Raw genomic sequence first — 14324 nt, 5'->3', positions numbered from 1 at the left:
TACCAGTAATTATTTAGAAGATAACGTGGCCTACAGTCAGGTATAGAGTCCTTAATCTATTCTAAGCCTTACTAGAGGAGGGTATATTACTAAGATAGTAGAGATATATAAAGATTATACCACTTAAGAAGCTAAATAAAGAAGATTATATTATTGCTAAAGTATAGAGACTGATCTTACTCCTTACGACATTAGGAAAGATACTTAAGTTAGTAGTTACAGAATGGATCTTATACGTGGTAGAGATATATGGGCTACTCCCGATGAGCTATTTTAGGGCCTGAAAGTAGTGTGTTACGAACCGGCTGTCAAGCAACGTGAGTATGCACTTCCAAAGTGTTACTTACCGCAAGCCGTTATCCTGCAACTGTACCGTCGCCGTCGCTGGGCCTTACACGGGCTCGAGTCTATAGGGATCCTTGCACGGTAATGCTTGATTAGGGTGTCCGCTAGCAAGTCAGTCACGAGTGATGGAATCACGAGTGAGCTCCCAAGCTAGTTTGAGGTTGGTCTTCAAAGGTTCGACTGTGATCAAAGTATCTGAATTGCTGTACTGTAGGTCTCAATAACAATAGAGTAATAATCGCGAAGAACTAAATACATGATGGTAATGAACGTCCCTTATATATCCAGTCCTTCCTATCATCCTGTCCTCTGTCAGGACAGGTCCGTTCCTGTATCAGGTCAGGTCCGTTCCGCTGAACGGACAGGACCTATTGTTGGAATAGATCCTTGGTCACGTGTCATGGGGCCGGGAGTGGCCTCTCATACACCGTCCTTCCCGTATAGCCAGTATATGTTGCAATGGTAAGCCACAGGCCATATCCGGCTTCCTGTTGGTGCCTCAGGCACCACTGTAGCCCTGCGCCCCCTTGGGCCGTGTGTCCGTTATGGCTGGTCGTCCGTACTTGGCCCGACCGCCAACTGATTGGGTCATAGTAGCTCCTGGGAGATCCCTCCGTAGTGGGTCCGTAACATAGTGGTCTATAGAGTAAGTACTAGTGTTTCTATAGGAATAAATCTATGCGGTGTGGCACAGCTAATAAGTACTAAGCTTGATCAGCTTTGATATTAAAGGGGCCTATAATGGCTTATATAAAGAATGACTAATCTAGAGGATGTAAGCCTAAGGCATACTAGAGGTCTTACTTCGGTGGGTTAAGGCCTTTTACTCAGAACGAATGGTGAATATTATAATTAATAGGTAATTATCTAAGACTTAAAGCCTACTATAAGCTAGACTACTATAGGGCTTGCCCCTATCTCCGATTCTATTTCTCTTCTTTAACATAGACCTTATATAAAGATAGATTGATAGCTAGACTTCTCCAAAACCCAATGGACCCAAGACCCAACCCAACCCAACCCAACATTGGGTTGGGTTTGGCTCCAAAACTTAGACCCAAGCCTGGGTTTTGGGTTTTTTCCTTGGACCCAACCCAACCCATAGGTACCCAATTGGGTCCCAAACATAGCAAACATGCCAAGATTTTGCTGTAGCATAAATTATGCATCTTGGCGTTGTATTTTTGGGTATTCCCCTTACAGACCTTTGGGTACTGCGGCTACAGCTTTTTAGAAACTAGCAAAGAAAAGCGTTTTTTAACTAGCTCAATCAATTCTTAACTCAATCTCCTTAATCTACCATTCTATCCATTTTCTCGTCCTGCCTGGTCTGTCCTTTCTCTTCTACCTCCTACAAAGTAAGGTAGGATTCGTCTGAAGCATAGGGTTTTGTGCACAAAAAATAGTTTGTGGGCTGCCAATACTAGCTGTCTCCTAGGCTCCTATTAAAAACTAACAGGCTTTTGTGCACAAAATTTACCTCTGTAGCATCTGACCCTCATCCTCATTCCTCACTCTTCATGCTCACCCTCATTCTTCATGCTCATGCTCGTGCTCGTGCTCGTGCTCATCCTGAAACCTAGACCAGTAAAAACCACCCTTAATAAACACAGGGGTAACATCAAGGCCAAGCTGGGTACGCTCGAAGAAGGAGTTAGCCCCAAACGCAGCACGTTCTGTTAGAACTAGCTTCTCAAAGGCAGCAATGTATAGCTGCTGAGCGTGTTTCCGCCACCTCTGTATAAAACCCCAAGCAGCCACATCGTCATCTCCAAATAAAATGTCAAGCTCTTCTCGTACATCCACCTCGTCCCAGCGCACCTGCCCAACTAGTGCATCTGAAATTGCACCCAGCCGCCCAAGGCGTACAGTTGCTGGGAAAATCTGGTCCATACGCCCTCCAAAAGTGCTATTGGGCAAGCCTGAAGGGGTCTTAGTGCCAGAGTAAAAACTGCGGTGGCAGTGAGATAGGTCACCCCAAGTTCCTGACTCAGCCACATCTAATGTCTGGTGGTCTTCTCCAATACCCACAAACCAAGGTAGGATATTGAGGCGACGTGAAGTAGCAGGGCCAGTAGAGCCGTGTGGCAGGCCAGGTAGGCTAAGGCGCACATCTCCAATAGTACACTTCTGTTTAGACCACGTGTAGCCAAAGTGGTCCTCATCATCTTTAGTCCACATTGTAGGCTGAATCTGTTGTACATAGCCATCTTTTGTATAGCCTCGGAGACGAAGGCGGTCATTCCATTCTCTGATATCCCGATGCATACCAAGGAGCATCTCTGTACAGTTGTTGTCATCCTCCACAGATAGTGCAAGACTACCTTGTAAAGCATTCTGACCACGTCCAGTACGTACGAAATCAGCGATATTCACATCAATATGACGAAAAAACGTAGATTCCCCAGGATAGGTGCTCTTGGTGTAATAAGGAAAGGAGATTAGTCGCCAAGCATGGTCTGGCCGAAAGAACACATAGAATGCATAATAAGCAGGGTCTTGCCGGACAAGCTGCTGGACCAAGCTAAACCACATGTTCCGGGCCCAGCCAATTCGAGGTTTTCCAGGACGGGCACGGTAATGCCAGTCATACATATCAAACTCCTGTAAGATCATAGGCAGGATACCACCAGGATGCTGGCCGTCAAGGTCTTCTGTTAGCCAACTAAAGAGCCCAGTGACTACCACACTACCATCCTTCTTCATTTGCTGGTCCATATGCATAGCTTCAGGGGGCGGGGCCTTGCCAAAGCATCGTTTATATAGCTTCATAAAGGTAAAGGATGACATCTGGGTTGGTTTGGAAACCTTTGGCCTTAGTGGTAGGGCAGTGGCCTCAAAGCGCCAGCCAGACTGAAGATTTCCAATGCTGCCTTTGAACCAAGAAGGGTGCTGCTGCCTCACGGAGTCCCATGAATCTAGCTTCTTGTAAAGGTAGAGAAGCCGTCTATGAGCCTGAGTAATAGCAAAACGATGGTAGATACCTAGCTGCCTGCAGAGAGCATGTGTATGTTCGGGGCATAAGCGTAAGGTGTGGGATTCGTTAGGGCTGCTAGTTTCTCGGCCAATTTTTCTGAGAGCCTGTTTCTTCAATGTATCTGTGGGAAGTACAACATTTTTCTTAGCTGGTATTAAACGCTGGAGAGCAGCCTTTGTGAGAGGACAGCCACATGTAGACATAGGTGGTGTTGTGTGCTTAGCTCGTTTCCGTGGGTGAGGTTGAAAATCATCATCGGCATCACCACTACCTTCACTATCACCATCGCTGTTGCTATCACTATTGCTATTGCTGTCGCTGTCGCCATTTTCATCATTGCTGTTGCCACTGCTGCTGTTGTTGTGATCTTCCTTATCCTTAGCCTGGCTGCTAGAATGGCCTTCTTCTTCTTCATCATCATCATCTTCTTCTTGGCAGCTATTCTTTTGTTGTTTCTTAGGAGTAGGTGGCTGGGTAGTAGGCGCCTCAGAGACCAAGCCTAGTAAAGATTAAAGGTTAAAGGTTAAAACCACATCTTTTAGACTAGGCTCATAGGTAAGAATACATACCTATACTTGGACACACAAACCCATCTATGTCAATTCCTAGCTCCAAGCCTTGTAAGACACTATGGTCTAAGGGCGTAGTGTCTTGGCTTAAGAAGGCATTGGTTAGATCAGCCTGCATGATTCGGCTTTCTTGCCGAATTCCACGTTTGCGAGTAGACCTCCGTGCCACATATGCATTGTTGATGGATGCTCGTGTATGCTCATAGGATATGCCGCTTGTGAGGAATTTGCTGATTTTTCGCTTCATTGTGTCACCTTTGATGCGGAGAAAAAGAGCATTCGCCTGGCCCTCACCCCACTGTGTCTTCGCACGTAGCAGGAGGTTGTTGTTGAATCGGGCCACACCCTGCTGGCTTCTAACCGCGTCACGCGTGATTTTCCATGAGTCGTGGAATGCCTCCACATTCTCTTCATGCTCTCTCCAAAACTCGCCTTGTTCGATGAAATCGTGCAGCTTCTCTAGAGACTTAACTGCTTCGCTAAGGAATGAGTGGGCGTGGTCCTGGATTCTAAGCGCAGCTGGATAGACCTCTTCTGGGGCAAGCGTCTTCATTACCTCAAGAGCTTCTTCCATAGACCTTACTGGCTGTCCACAAAGATCAAGTGTGCTCTTGAATGAGACTTGGAGGGTCCCAGTTCCCTCAGCTAGGGTGTCCATTATGATAGACACAGCAGACACGATTAATATGTCCATTATGATAGACACAGCAGACACGATTAATATGATAAATGTTGAATGATAAGTGATGGAAACTGAGTAGTTGAGGAGGATGAAAAGAAAAAGAAGGGATGAGGGGTGAGGGGGAGAAGAGACTAGGAAATAACAAAGAAAGTAGACAAAGAAAGTAGTCTTTGTAAAAAGGCTAGCTAGTAGAGTAGTTAGCAAGCGGATTAAATAGATGGAATAGATGAAATAGATGAAACATTAATTAAAAAAGATCAAATGAAAGATGATTGAATGTACTTCTAAGTTAGCTTTGTGCACAAAAACATATCTCTACCATATCGTAGGTAGCTGCTTTTAGGCATAGGGGGGGGAGGGAGCTGAGGCTCAGATGGAGAGATGAGGTTTTGTGCACAAAGATAGCTCTACCATATCGTAGGTAGCTGCTTTTAGGCATAGGGGGGGGGAGGGAGGTGAGGCTCAGATGGAGAGGTGAGGTTTTGTGCACAAAGATAGCTTGTAGGTGGCTTGTAGATGTAAACTTACATGTTGGTTTCATCCTCATGATGATTTATATCCTCATCCTCATGGTTGTTTTTTAAACTTAGTAATGCTCATATCCATCATCCTCCCTGTTCTTTCGCTTCCTTCCCGATGTTCGTAGCTGAGTACTCATCTCTGGTAGCTGTAGTACCTCCTCCTCCTCAGCCTCCTCCTCAGCCTCCTCCTCAGCCTCCTCCTCAGCCTCCTCCTCAGCCTCCTCCTCAGCCTCCTCACGATCACTTATACCATCTCCATCAAGCTCATCTAGCCTCTCGTCACATTGCTCCCTTTCTGCTTCAATCTCATCTAAGGAAAAGAATAGCTGAAGTTCTTTCCTCTGCTGCCCTTCAAGGTCAAACCTTGAAGCACAGAGAAACAGCATCAGCTCCTCAATTGTTTCAGACTTCATACGACCACGGCGATAATGGCAGATATCCCGGGCAGTGTTGAATAGCCGCTCTACACCAGCACCTGTTGCTGGGATTGAGAGAACATCCCGTGCAAGTGCAGAGATTATAGGGAAACGTCCTTGGTGCTCTCTCCAGAATTGAAGAGGCTCAGTCTCAACAGTGTCTAAGGTAGGGGTAGTTAGTATGTATAGATATAGGTAGTATGATATTAGAATACTGATAATTCAAACATACCACCATCAAGATATTGTGTCATTTCATCTTTAGCTAGCCTTGTCTTCGGTTTGCTTTTGTTTAATATCTTATTAAGCTTTAAGCTTAGCTTTGGTGTAGGTAGGGAGCTTCCTGTGTCTGACGTATGAGAAAGATGCTCTTGGTGCTCTTGGTAGGGAGTAAGAGCTGTCTGGAATGCACTCCGGTACTTAAGTCGCCAGGACCCATCCCAGTCATCTGATTGGAAAAACTGGAACCGGCTGTCAGGAGCTAGCATTGTACCAACTGCATATATGTGCCCTGGAATACTATCTGTCTGTGTGTAGTACTCATCAAGCTTTAATCGGCTAGCTTCAAGGCACTGAAGTATGTGCCTTTTCCATGGAACCCGCTTCTGCCTAAGCTGCGCCATGGACTTTTCAAGATGCAAAAATAATGCATTATAAAGCTTGAATATAAGATGTATGGTTATATCTCGTGTCTTCGATAGCTCAGTCGTATATTCAAAGAAGGGCTCAGTAAGATAGAGCAGGTAATCGATTTGGCGCCACTCCTCTGGAGTTAAAAGCATTTCTTTACAGTCATATTCCAGGCAAAATGGGAGGAAAAAATCACGAAGCCTCTTAGCTCGGCGAAGCATTAGGAAGGTTGAATTCCACCGAGTCCGTACATCTTGTATTGGAATAACCTTTGGTTCCTCTGTTTGAAGATTGATGAATGTTTCACGGCGTTGGGGGCTTGCATGAATGTAGATTGCAAGATAGCGTACCTTATTCAAGGTAACAGAGATCTCACACTTCTGGCGCTTTAAATTATCCTTAGCAAGGGTTGATTGTTTCTCAGTCCATTTAGTTTGGGTAGTCTCATTTAAAGGGGCTGCCTTTAGGCGATCCAGAAGCTGGTTAAGGCTAAGCTGAATAACATGGGCAAGGCAAGGTATCCGGGTAATGCTAAGATTCTCAGGTAGGGCTTGTTGAATTGCATCAATCATAGTCTAATTATATAGTATATTATTAGTAGTAGCCTTAAGGATAGAGATGGAGATGGAGATGGAGATGGAGATGGAGATGGAGATGGAGATGGAGATGGAGGGTACCTTATTATTTGATGCATTATCAGTTGTAACTCCAAGAACTCTGTCTGTAATCTGATGCTCTTGGAGTATGTTGAGAAGAACACTACTAAGACTTATACCAGAGTGTGACCCAGAGAGTGGTTTAAAACCAAGAAGCACCTCCCGATAGGTCCAATCTGCATCAATAAAATAGCCAGTAACGGCCATAAATGCTTGCGAAAACGGAGAAGTCCAGCAGTCCAGCGCAATTGAAATTTTTGAGCTGGGCGGTAGGAGGTTAAGAATGGATCTCTGGCGGTCTGCAACTAGATCTTGTAGTCGCCGACGAATTGTATTTGCAGACGGGATGGTTGGAGGTAATGGTGAAGAGCGAGCCTTATGAATCAGACTATGAAAGGTTGGATGCTCAATAAGGTGGAATGGAAGCCGGTTGATAGTAAGAAATTGTAAGATTTCTTCCTCCCAGCCTAGCTGTGAGAAAGGAGCAAGAGCAGGAGTAGTAGATGGCTCATCTTCCTAGTGAAATAAAATTAATTAAATAGTTAGTTACTGTCTTAGTAGTTAAGCTAGTTTCCTACTGATTAAGCTTCTCTTTTGTGCACAAAATGCTATCTCAGCTAGAGTTTTTTTTTTGCGCCCAAAACACCAACTCTGTGTATCTCACCACCATTAAAACGTACCTTGCTTATAAGGAAACCAGTAATATTCTCCTTCCGCCTCATAGAGTTTTGGCATTTTGCAGTTTTTAGGTGTTTAGCCATGGTTGATGTGCCTTGGTAGCCATTTTGACAGGCAGAGTGAGCATGTTCAAGAACCTTGCTACACCGCTTACACATAACCTTTGGTGCACCATCTGTGATTTGGGCAACCTGATGGAAGTTATTCCAAATTGGGGCCTGGCGGGCTGCTTCCCAGTGGATCTTACTTTTCCTCCCATAGTCAGTTTGTAGCCACCAGTCAACCCACTCAGTATGCTCTACCATATTGTAGAGGAAATAGGATTTTCTTCGGTCGGGTCCAACGCGGATAAACGGTAGAGGAGGAGGAGGAGGTGTATCTGGCCGGAGGAATGTATGCCCATCAAAGCTTGGGAGTGTGGTCTGGGTACTAGGTAGTTAAATAGTAAGAGAGTTAGGTGGGCTTGAGATAGTCTAAAAAAAAGGGAGAATAGTAGTCTCTAACTCTTCTTCATCATAACCTAATGATGATGATAGGTAGAGAGGTGATTGGAAACTGGAATTTTGGCTTTGGGACATGAGGTTAAATGAAAATCATGAAAGAATAATAAGTGTAAGGGTAGGGTGGGAAATGTAGAAGAAGAATAGTAAGTAAGTATCAAGGGTAGGTAAATCATAAAAGAATGATAAGTGTAAGGATGAGGGTATAAAGGAGAAGGTAGGAAATATAGAAGATTAAAGATTAGAAATAAATAAATACCTAATAACACATATCTTTAATTTTAAACCCATAAAAACCCACAAAAACCCAAGAAGAGCCCAAGAAGAGCCCAAGAAGAGCCCAAGAAGAGCCCAAGAAAACCCATGAAAAACCCATGAAAACCCATGAAAACCCATGAAAACCCACGAAAACCCACGAAAGACCCACGAAAACCCATGAAAACCCAAGAATTACCCATGAAAACCCAAGAAGTACCCAATCCCAACCCAAGTCTACTAAAAGTCTTCTAAAAAATTTTACCCAGGCTTCCAGCTGCTTCCTTAGAATCCCTACTTTACCCGTTTATTTTATGAATACTATCTTCTTCAATTTAGTAAATATTAAGTTAAAATACTATAGAACTAAAGATTCAATTTAATATTAAGAAATACTAAATTAGCTTAAAAATAAAAAGTAACACTTTTGTAGGGCATACATGTAAAAGATGCACTACCTCTGCAGCATGTAAATATATATTTCCTACAACATTTACTAAATATCAATTTCTACACCCTACATCCTCCATCCATATAATATAATATTTTATAATAATTTTTCCTTCTGAATGTTAATATTATTTTCAAATAAGAAATCTATTATTATTACTAGTAATCAACTTACTCTCTAACATCTATTTCTAAGATGTAATGCTGCTACATGTAAAGGTATAGTAGCTACATGCAAGGGTATAGACTCATAGAGACTCTAACATATAAACTAAAACGAATGCAAAACACATGTAAAAAACAGTATTTTAAATTGATGACTGAGCAGAGTTATACATGCCAAGACCTCTTTTTTTATGCAAAATTGGGTTTTCCTGGGTACCCAATGGGTACCCAGCTTGGGTCTTGGGTCGGGTTGGGTTTTTAGGTGCTGGACCCAAGACCCAGGTGGGTTGGGTCTTGGGTCCAACCCTTGGACCCAAATTGGGTTTTGGAGAAGTCTATTGATAGCTAAGGAGGAGTAGTTGCTTTTATGGATGATTTTACTATATAGGTGACTAGACTAACCACCTAGAATAATCAAGAAGGAATCAAGGTAATAATTAATAAGGTGCTTAACTAGGAAAGAAGAAGCGGAGCGACTTTTAAAGTGGATAAGATGGCTATTATACATTTTACTCTATATAACGGTGTGACGGTTAATAGGCGGCCAAAAATGGCGACTTCGACGGCTGTTTTAAGCATCCATCTAACCGGTCTTTGTCTTGGCATTAAGTGTGCGTATCTCCACGACCAGGCGCTTCCCTCCACGCAACAGCAATCATTTGGGGTTCCTGGCGCCAAGGTTTCAGAGAAGCCCTTTGCCGCATTTCATTTCAACATCACCTACCCGGCTGTCTCACCGTGGTCACGGTAGAAGTGAAAAAGAGCCAAAAATGGCTCTCTTCCCCTCTTTTTTAAACACCATGTTCTTTCCAGTTCCAGAACACATGTTGACCTAGTCCTTCCTTCTTGCTCCCATCCTTTCTCAGCATAGTTTCTTCTGTCCCTTTCGCACTCTGTCCATCGCTTTCAAGTACTGTTATCTGTCTTCTTCCCCTTTCTTCATTCACTTCCCCTCCAATCATCATTTGGCTGCCTTAATGATGTTAGATTGCTCCCGACCGGTTGAATATGACAACGAGCGGAGTCTGGACGACAATTCCAGCTCCGACGTGAGCGAGGTCTTTTCGGATATTGAATCTGATAGCGACTCTAACACTGACCTGGAACTCGATAGCGAGAATTCCGACAGCGATGACGATGAGCTCGACGGCAGTGTTTTCAGCGATGAGGGCCAACTGTCTCCAGAATACTACTTGGCCCAAGCAGAAAGCTTGGATGTCTCACGACTTCGACAAAAGCGGTACGCTGATAGTACTCAGGGATATCTAGATAATACCCGTGTATACTGGGATAGGTAGGCAGACCCTCTTCACCCTCGCACTACGCTAAAAGCTGACCTGTCGGTCCCTGGCAGGTACTGTCGGCATATTGGTGTTGACCCAGTGCTACACTGGAAATCGATCTCGGACTCTGACAAGACGGTCCAATTCCTCTATGGATTTTTTGGCTGGAGGTGTGACATTCGCCGTGGCAAGGACGGTCGACACTGTCCGGGCTTTCGAGTCAAGAGCTCATTGCAAACATTCTGGAAGTGGTGGCATCTTGTTCTTAAACAGGAGACAGAATCGGAGCTAAACAAAGAAACCATTCGCAAAGTAGAGGACGTGAGCGATTAAGTCCCTCAGCACTCATTCAAAGAAGCAGAGACTGATCCCCCACAGATTATTGCCCTTGTGGCCGAGGAGAAAAAGCTCAAACTCACCCAGCGGCCGAAGAAGAACATGTACATTGAAGACGTTGCGGAGTTCGCACGTGTTCTCTTGACAACCACTGAAATGACGTATGGGTGCGGCTGGCAGCGTATTCAAATACTTTTCTTTTGCCAGCTTGCAGCTATCACTGCAAATCGTCCAGGGGCGCTTCTGCATCTTCGCTATCGGGACATAGGGCTAACACTGATTCGAGACCCCGAAGGCGGACGGCCTCGGCTGTTCATCTTCCTGAAACCAGACTTCACAAAGAGATTCCTTGGGAAGAAAGCTCCGTAGGTCTAATGGATTTCTGTGACCTTGGAGGTTGGTGGTTGACAAAAGTGCCCAGGAACGAGTTCAAAATTCCAGAAATTATCTTTGATCCAAGCTTGGCTCTAAGTCCGCATGTGACTTTGCTCAGTATGCTCTTCTATGTCGATGGATTCAAGCGATTTTCGAACACCGGGCCAGTGTTGGATTCTCCGGAGAAACTATATAGCCTTAGGGTTCTTGATGGTCTAGGACAGCAGGCACTGCTTTTGAAAGATGAGTTACTGGATAAGTTTGTGTTCTGCCAGGTGCAACGTGAACCTACTGGGTATCGACTTGTCTTGGAGGAGAGCATGACAAGTTGCATGATAAGATCCCGGATGCGTCGAGGGGGTGAGATTACAGGCTATGATCAGGTCTCCCACCCATACAATCTCCGATATGCTGGAGCCAAGCAATTTAACAATAGTGGTAAGACTTCGTTGATTATGACACCCTAACTGACCAGGTAGCTAACTCAGTGGATAGAAGAAGTGTCGGACGCTCTCCAGAACGTGATTCTTCAGCATTCGAACATTAATACCTTTGTCCGTCATTATCAAGTGGACGTTGACGTTGATGTTCAGGGAATCATCCGCAAAACAGGGTCTCAAACGCGCTTGGTGCGGTTTGCTTGTTCATTTAGTGCATCTATCGATCCAGATCGACCATTTAAGCTCTCCCCTGAAGAATCTTTGTCCCTTAATGAGCTTCCAGTCATGCTCGTGCGACAAGAGAAGGTTAATAAACGCAAGAGGAAGTGGGAAAATTGCAAAAACAAGTTACAAAATGCTAATACGGTCGCCATTGAACTCTCTGATAGTTGCAAGCAAAAGCTGCAACTTATCACCGAGCGGACTATGGAAGCAAAGGAGCGCTACGATATTTCCATCCGTGATTTGCGTAACGAGAAGCAACGACACCGAAGCCAGCGGATCCGGGAGAATCTAGAGCGGTACAGGAATGAGCAACCCGTGATCGACCTTGAGCGACAACTCGCAGGGAAGCTGGTAAATACCAAGGTGATTGACACTCTGGAGCACAAGACCTCCATGACTTCGCAGCATCTGGCGTTAATTGATACAATGCTCACAATGCCGGGCGCCACTCTCGAAGAAGAGTACCAGCGCAGGATCAACGCGATTAATGCGATGACTGTGTTCTGTTCCGTGGAGGAGGGCCGGCCAACACCTCGGACCCGCCAATCCTGCCGTCGGCCTCTGTCTGGCGATGGTGACGACGACAGTTCCGATGCCCCGATCAAACGACAACGGCGCGTTTTGGAAGATGTCACTGAGATCACCTTACGCCAAGCAATGGAATCAGTACGAATCAAGGATCTCAAAGAGCGGCCCACAATCTGCTTTCTTTGCTTGGGGAATCCGAATCTTCCCCTCATGGAACGAATTGCGAAGCATGCAACGCCCGGTTCTCTCACCAGACATTTTTTACGAAAGCATGTCAATCCTCCTTGGCCGGCCAAAGGCTTGGAGTGTAATGTTTGCAGAATGGAGTTGCTTGAACAGAGAGCTGATCTCTTAAATCATGCAGAACTTTGCCACGGAACAGTCGTGCGAGGCAAAGCTCAAGAAAAACTAGGACAAGAATGCCAAAAAGTCAGATCCGCGTTACATTAGCCAAGTATTTGCTAAGTGGTTCTCTGAGATCGCTCGCCCGTCACTTTATTGACTTTCATATCGAGTCGTATTCAAAGGATGAGGAAGTTGGAGAGCAAAGCAGGACTATTAAACCATGCTGGGAGGTGCGTGGAAGCATTCCTTGTTGCCCTTCATTAGCCCTTGGTCTAATTTAGATGCTCTATACATTTCTGCAGACTCAAGCTTCACTTCGCATTCATTCGATGTTGCATATCAAGGACCAGCTTCTTAACATGTCGAGTCCCCATATTTGCTACATTTCGGGGTACTCACTTCCTGAGTGTAAATCTTCATATCACTTTTTCCGTACCGTATCTCAGACCCGGTGAAACGCGTTCTACTCATTGGTACTCATTGATGGTGAAGAGGGGACAATAGAAGTGATGAGTCCTAAGGTCTTCCGAAATTTCGAGATCCAGATGCCATGGGTAACATATAGTCTCAGGTAGTGACCAACAGCACACTGACTCTTCTGGCTCCTCCTAAGGCTCTGGACCAGAGAGATACAGATTCAACTTCACAATTAAGGTGAGCTGCTACAATGGTTCTCGAAATCGGTTTGACAAGTACTGTATCTCCGCATGTAAATCATAGAATCAACAACTTTTCAGGCTGACAAATAATGCTAATACTGTACGTGGCAGTAGAGCTGAACAAAAAGATTGGAAAAAGAGGAACTGTTGTGATTTGAGGGTGGTGCAGATCCGGGACAGAGCTAGGGCGTCGGTATGAGTGCCTCAGATATCTTTATAAAGTATTAAGTTGATTGAAAATCAACTTGACGTCCTTGACATATGCATCCGTTCATTTTCTTGTGAAACAATAATCAATCTTCCTTCGAACTACAACGGGAACACTACAATGAGACCGTGAAATATCAAGTGATCAAATTGTAGATTTCTCAGGGCATTTCACAATCAAATGTCAAGCGCCGACATGTAGAATCCACACATGCATAGGGAGCCATTCTTCTTCGCAACTTTGTAACTTAAGACGCTTTGACTACTAGGAGCGTGAAAAGGATTTGGGTATGCGGGAAAACTGACTTCACTTAATTTGGAAGGCGGTCCCTTCGATTGTGAGAAGAATGTCAGAGTCAGTAAGCGGTACGTGTGTCGGTGAGGACGAACATACAAATGGAAAGGCGGTAACTAGAGCGGTACAGACTTCAAGATTGTTTCTGGCAGGCGGTGCTCAGCTCAAAGCGGTGAATTTTGAACACAGCAGGCGGTGCTCGCAGCGGTCAAGCACCCGGCAGTGAGAGATATGAATAGGCGGTCAACCAAGCGGTACAAGCAAGACTTGAGCAGCTTTAGTCGGTAGCGAAGGCGGTGATGAGGGAAAAAAGGGCGGTGGACAGGTTTGATATTGTCGGATAGAGGCCTTAACGTATCCCGTAAGCGAGCCGCACATGTAAGCGGGCCGCACACCTACCAAATTTCCGGCCGCGAAACACAACTCGCGATCTTCAACCAGCAACCATGCCACCAAAGCACGCTGTCTTGGCCGAAAAATCAGATAGCCGAGAAGGAAAGCTTTTACTTGCTATACGAGCTATGAAAAATGACAAAAATTTGACGCTCAGACGTGCTGCGCGCCTATATGACGTCGCTGTATCTACCCTACGCGACCGCTGTAACGGCGCGACACCCCGATCAACCACACGCGCAAATAGTCATAAATTGACCCAATTAGAAGAGGAATCACTTCAGAAATGGATACTCTCTATGGATACACGTGGGGCAGCACCTACACAGTCTATGGTACGAGAGATGGCAAATTTATTACTTGCAAAGCGTGGAGAGACCACCCCGCAGACAGT

The 14324-nt window shown here is 45.0% G+C and overlaps 3 protein-coding genes across 3 annotated transcripts; 1 reads left to right on the top strand and 2 right to left on the bottom strand.

The window, feature by feature from the left end:
* Window positions 1-1875: 1875 nt before the first annotated feature.
* N7483_002565 (uncharacterized protein) lies at window positions 1876-4549 on the bottom strand (the record flags this gene model as incomplete). Its single annotated transcript, XM_057086002.1, has 2 exons — window positions 1876-3821; window positions 3892-4549. The coding sequence occupies 2 exons, from the start codon at window positions 4547-4549 to the stop codon at window positions 1876-1878; spliced, it is 2604 nt and encodes an 867-aa protein (XP_056952151.1).
* A 610-nt stretch (window positions 4550-5159) lies between these two features.
* Window positions 5160-7902, bottom strand: N7483_002564 (uncharacterized protein; the record flags this gene model as incomplete). The annotated part of the gene is made up of 4 exons (XM_057086001.1): window positions 5160-5671; window positions 5743-6715; window positions 6818-7312; window positions 7477-7902. Coding segments are annotated over 4 exons (2406 nt in total), but the record flags the coding sequence as incomplete, so codon positions are not given.
* A 1919-nt stretch (window positions 7903-9821) lies between these two features.
* Window positions 9822-12443, top strand: N7483_002563 (DUF3435 domain-containing protein; the record flags this gene model as incomplete). Its single annotated transcript, XM_057086000.1, has 6 exons — window positions 9822-10138; window positions 10199-10448; window positions 10506-10828; window positions 10885-11276; window positions 11334-12343; window positions 12396-12443. 6 exons carry the CDS (start codon window positions 9822-9824, stop codon window positions 12441-12443), a joined length of 2340 nt encoding a protein of 779 aa, XP_056952149.1.
* Between the last annotated feature and the right edge of the window lie 1881 nt (window positions 12444-14324).

The sequence above is a fragment of the Penicillium malachiteum genome, assembly GCF_028827825.1.
Source record: "Penicillium malachiteum strain IBT 17515 chromosome Unknown utg000001l:1.0-8184562.0:1.0-8186909.0, whole genome shotgun sequence".
Taxonomy (NCBI): domain Eukaryota; kingdom Fungi; phylum Ascomycota; class Eurotiomycetes; order Eurotiales; family Aspergillaceae; genus Penicillium; species Penicillium malachiteum.
The sequence above is the reverse complement of the archived record's forward strand: the minus strand, read 5'-3'. Positions and strand labels throughout refer to the sequence as shown.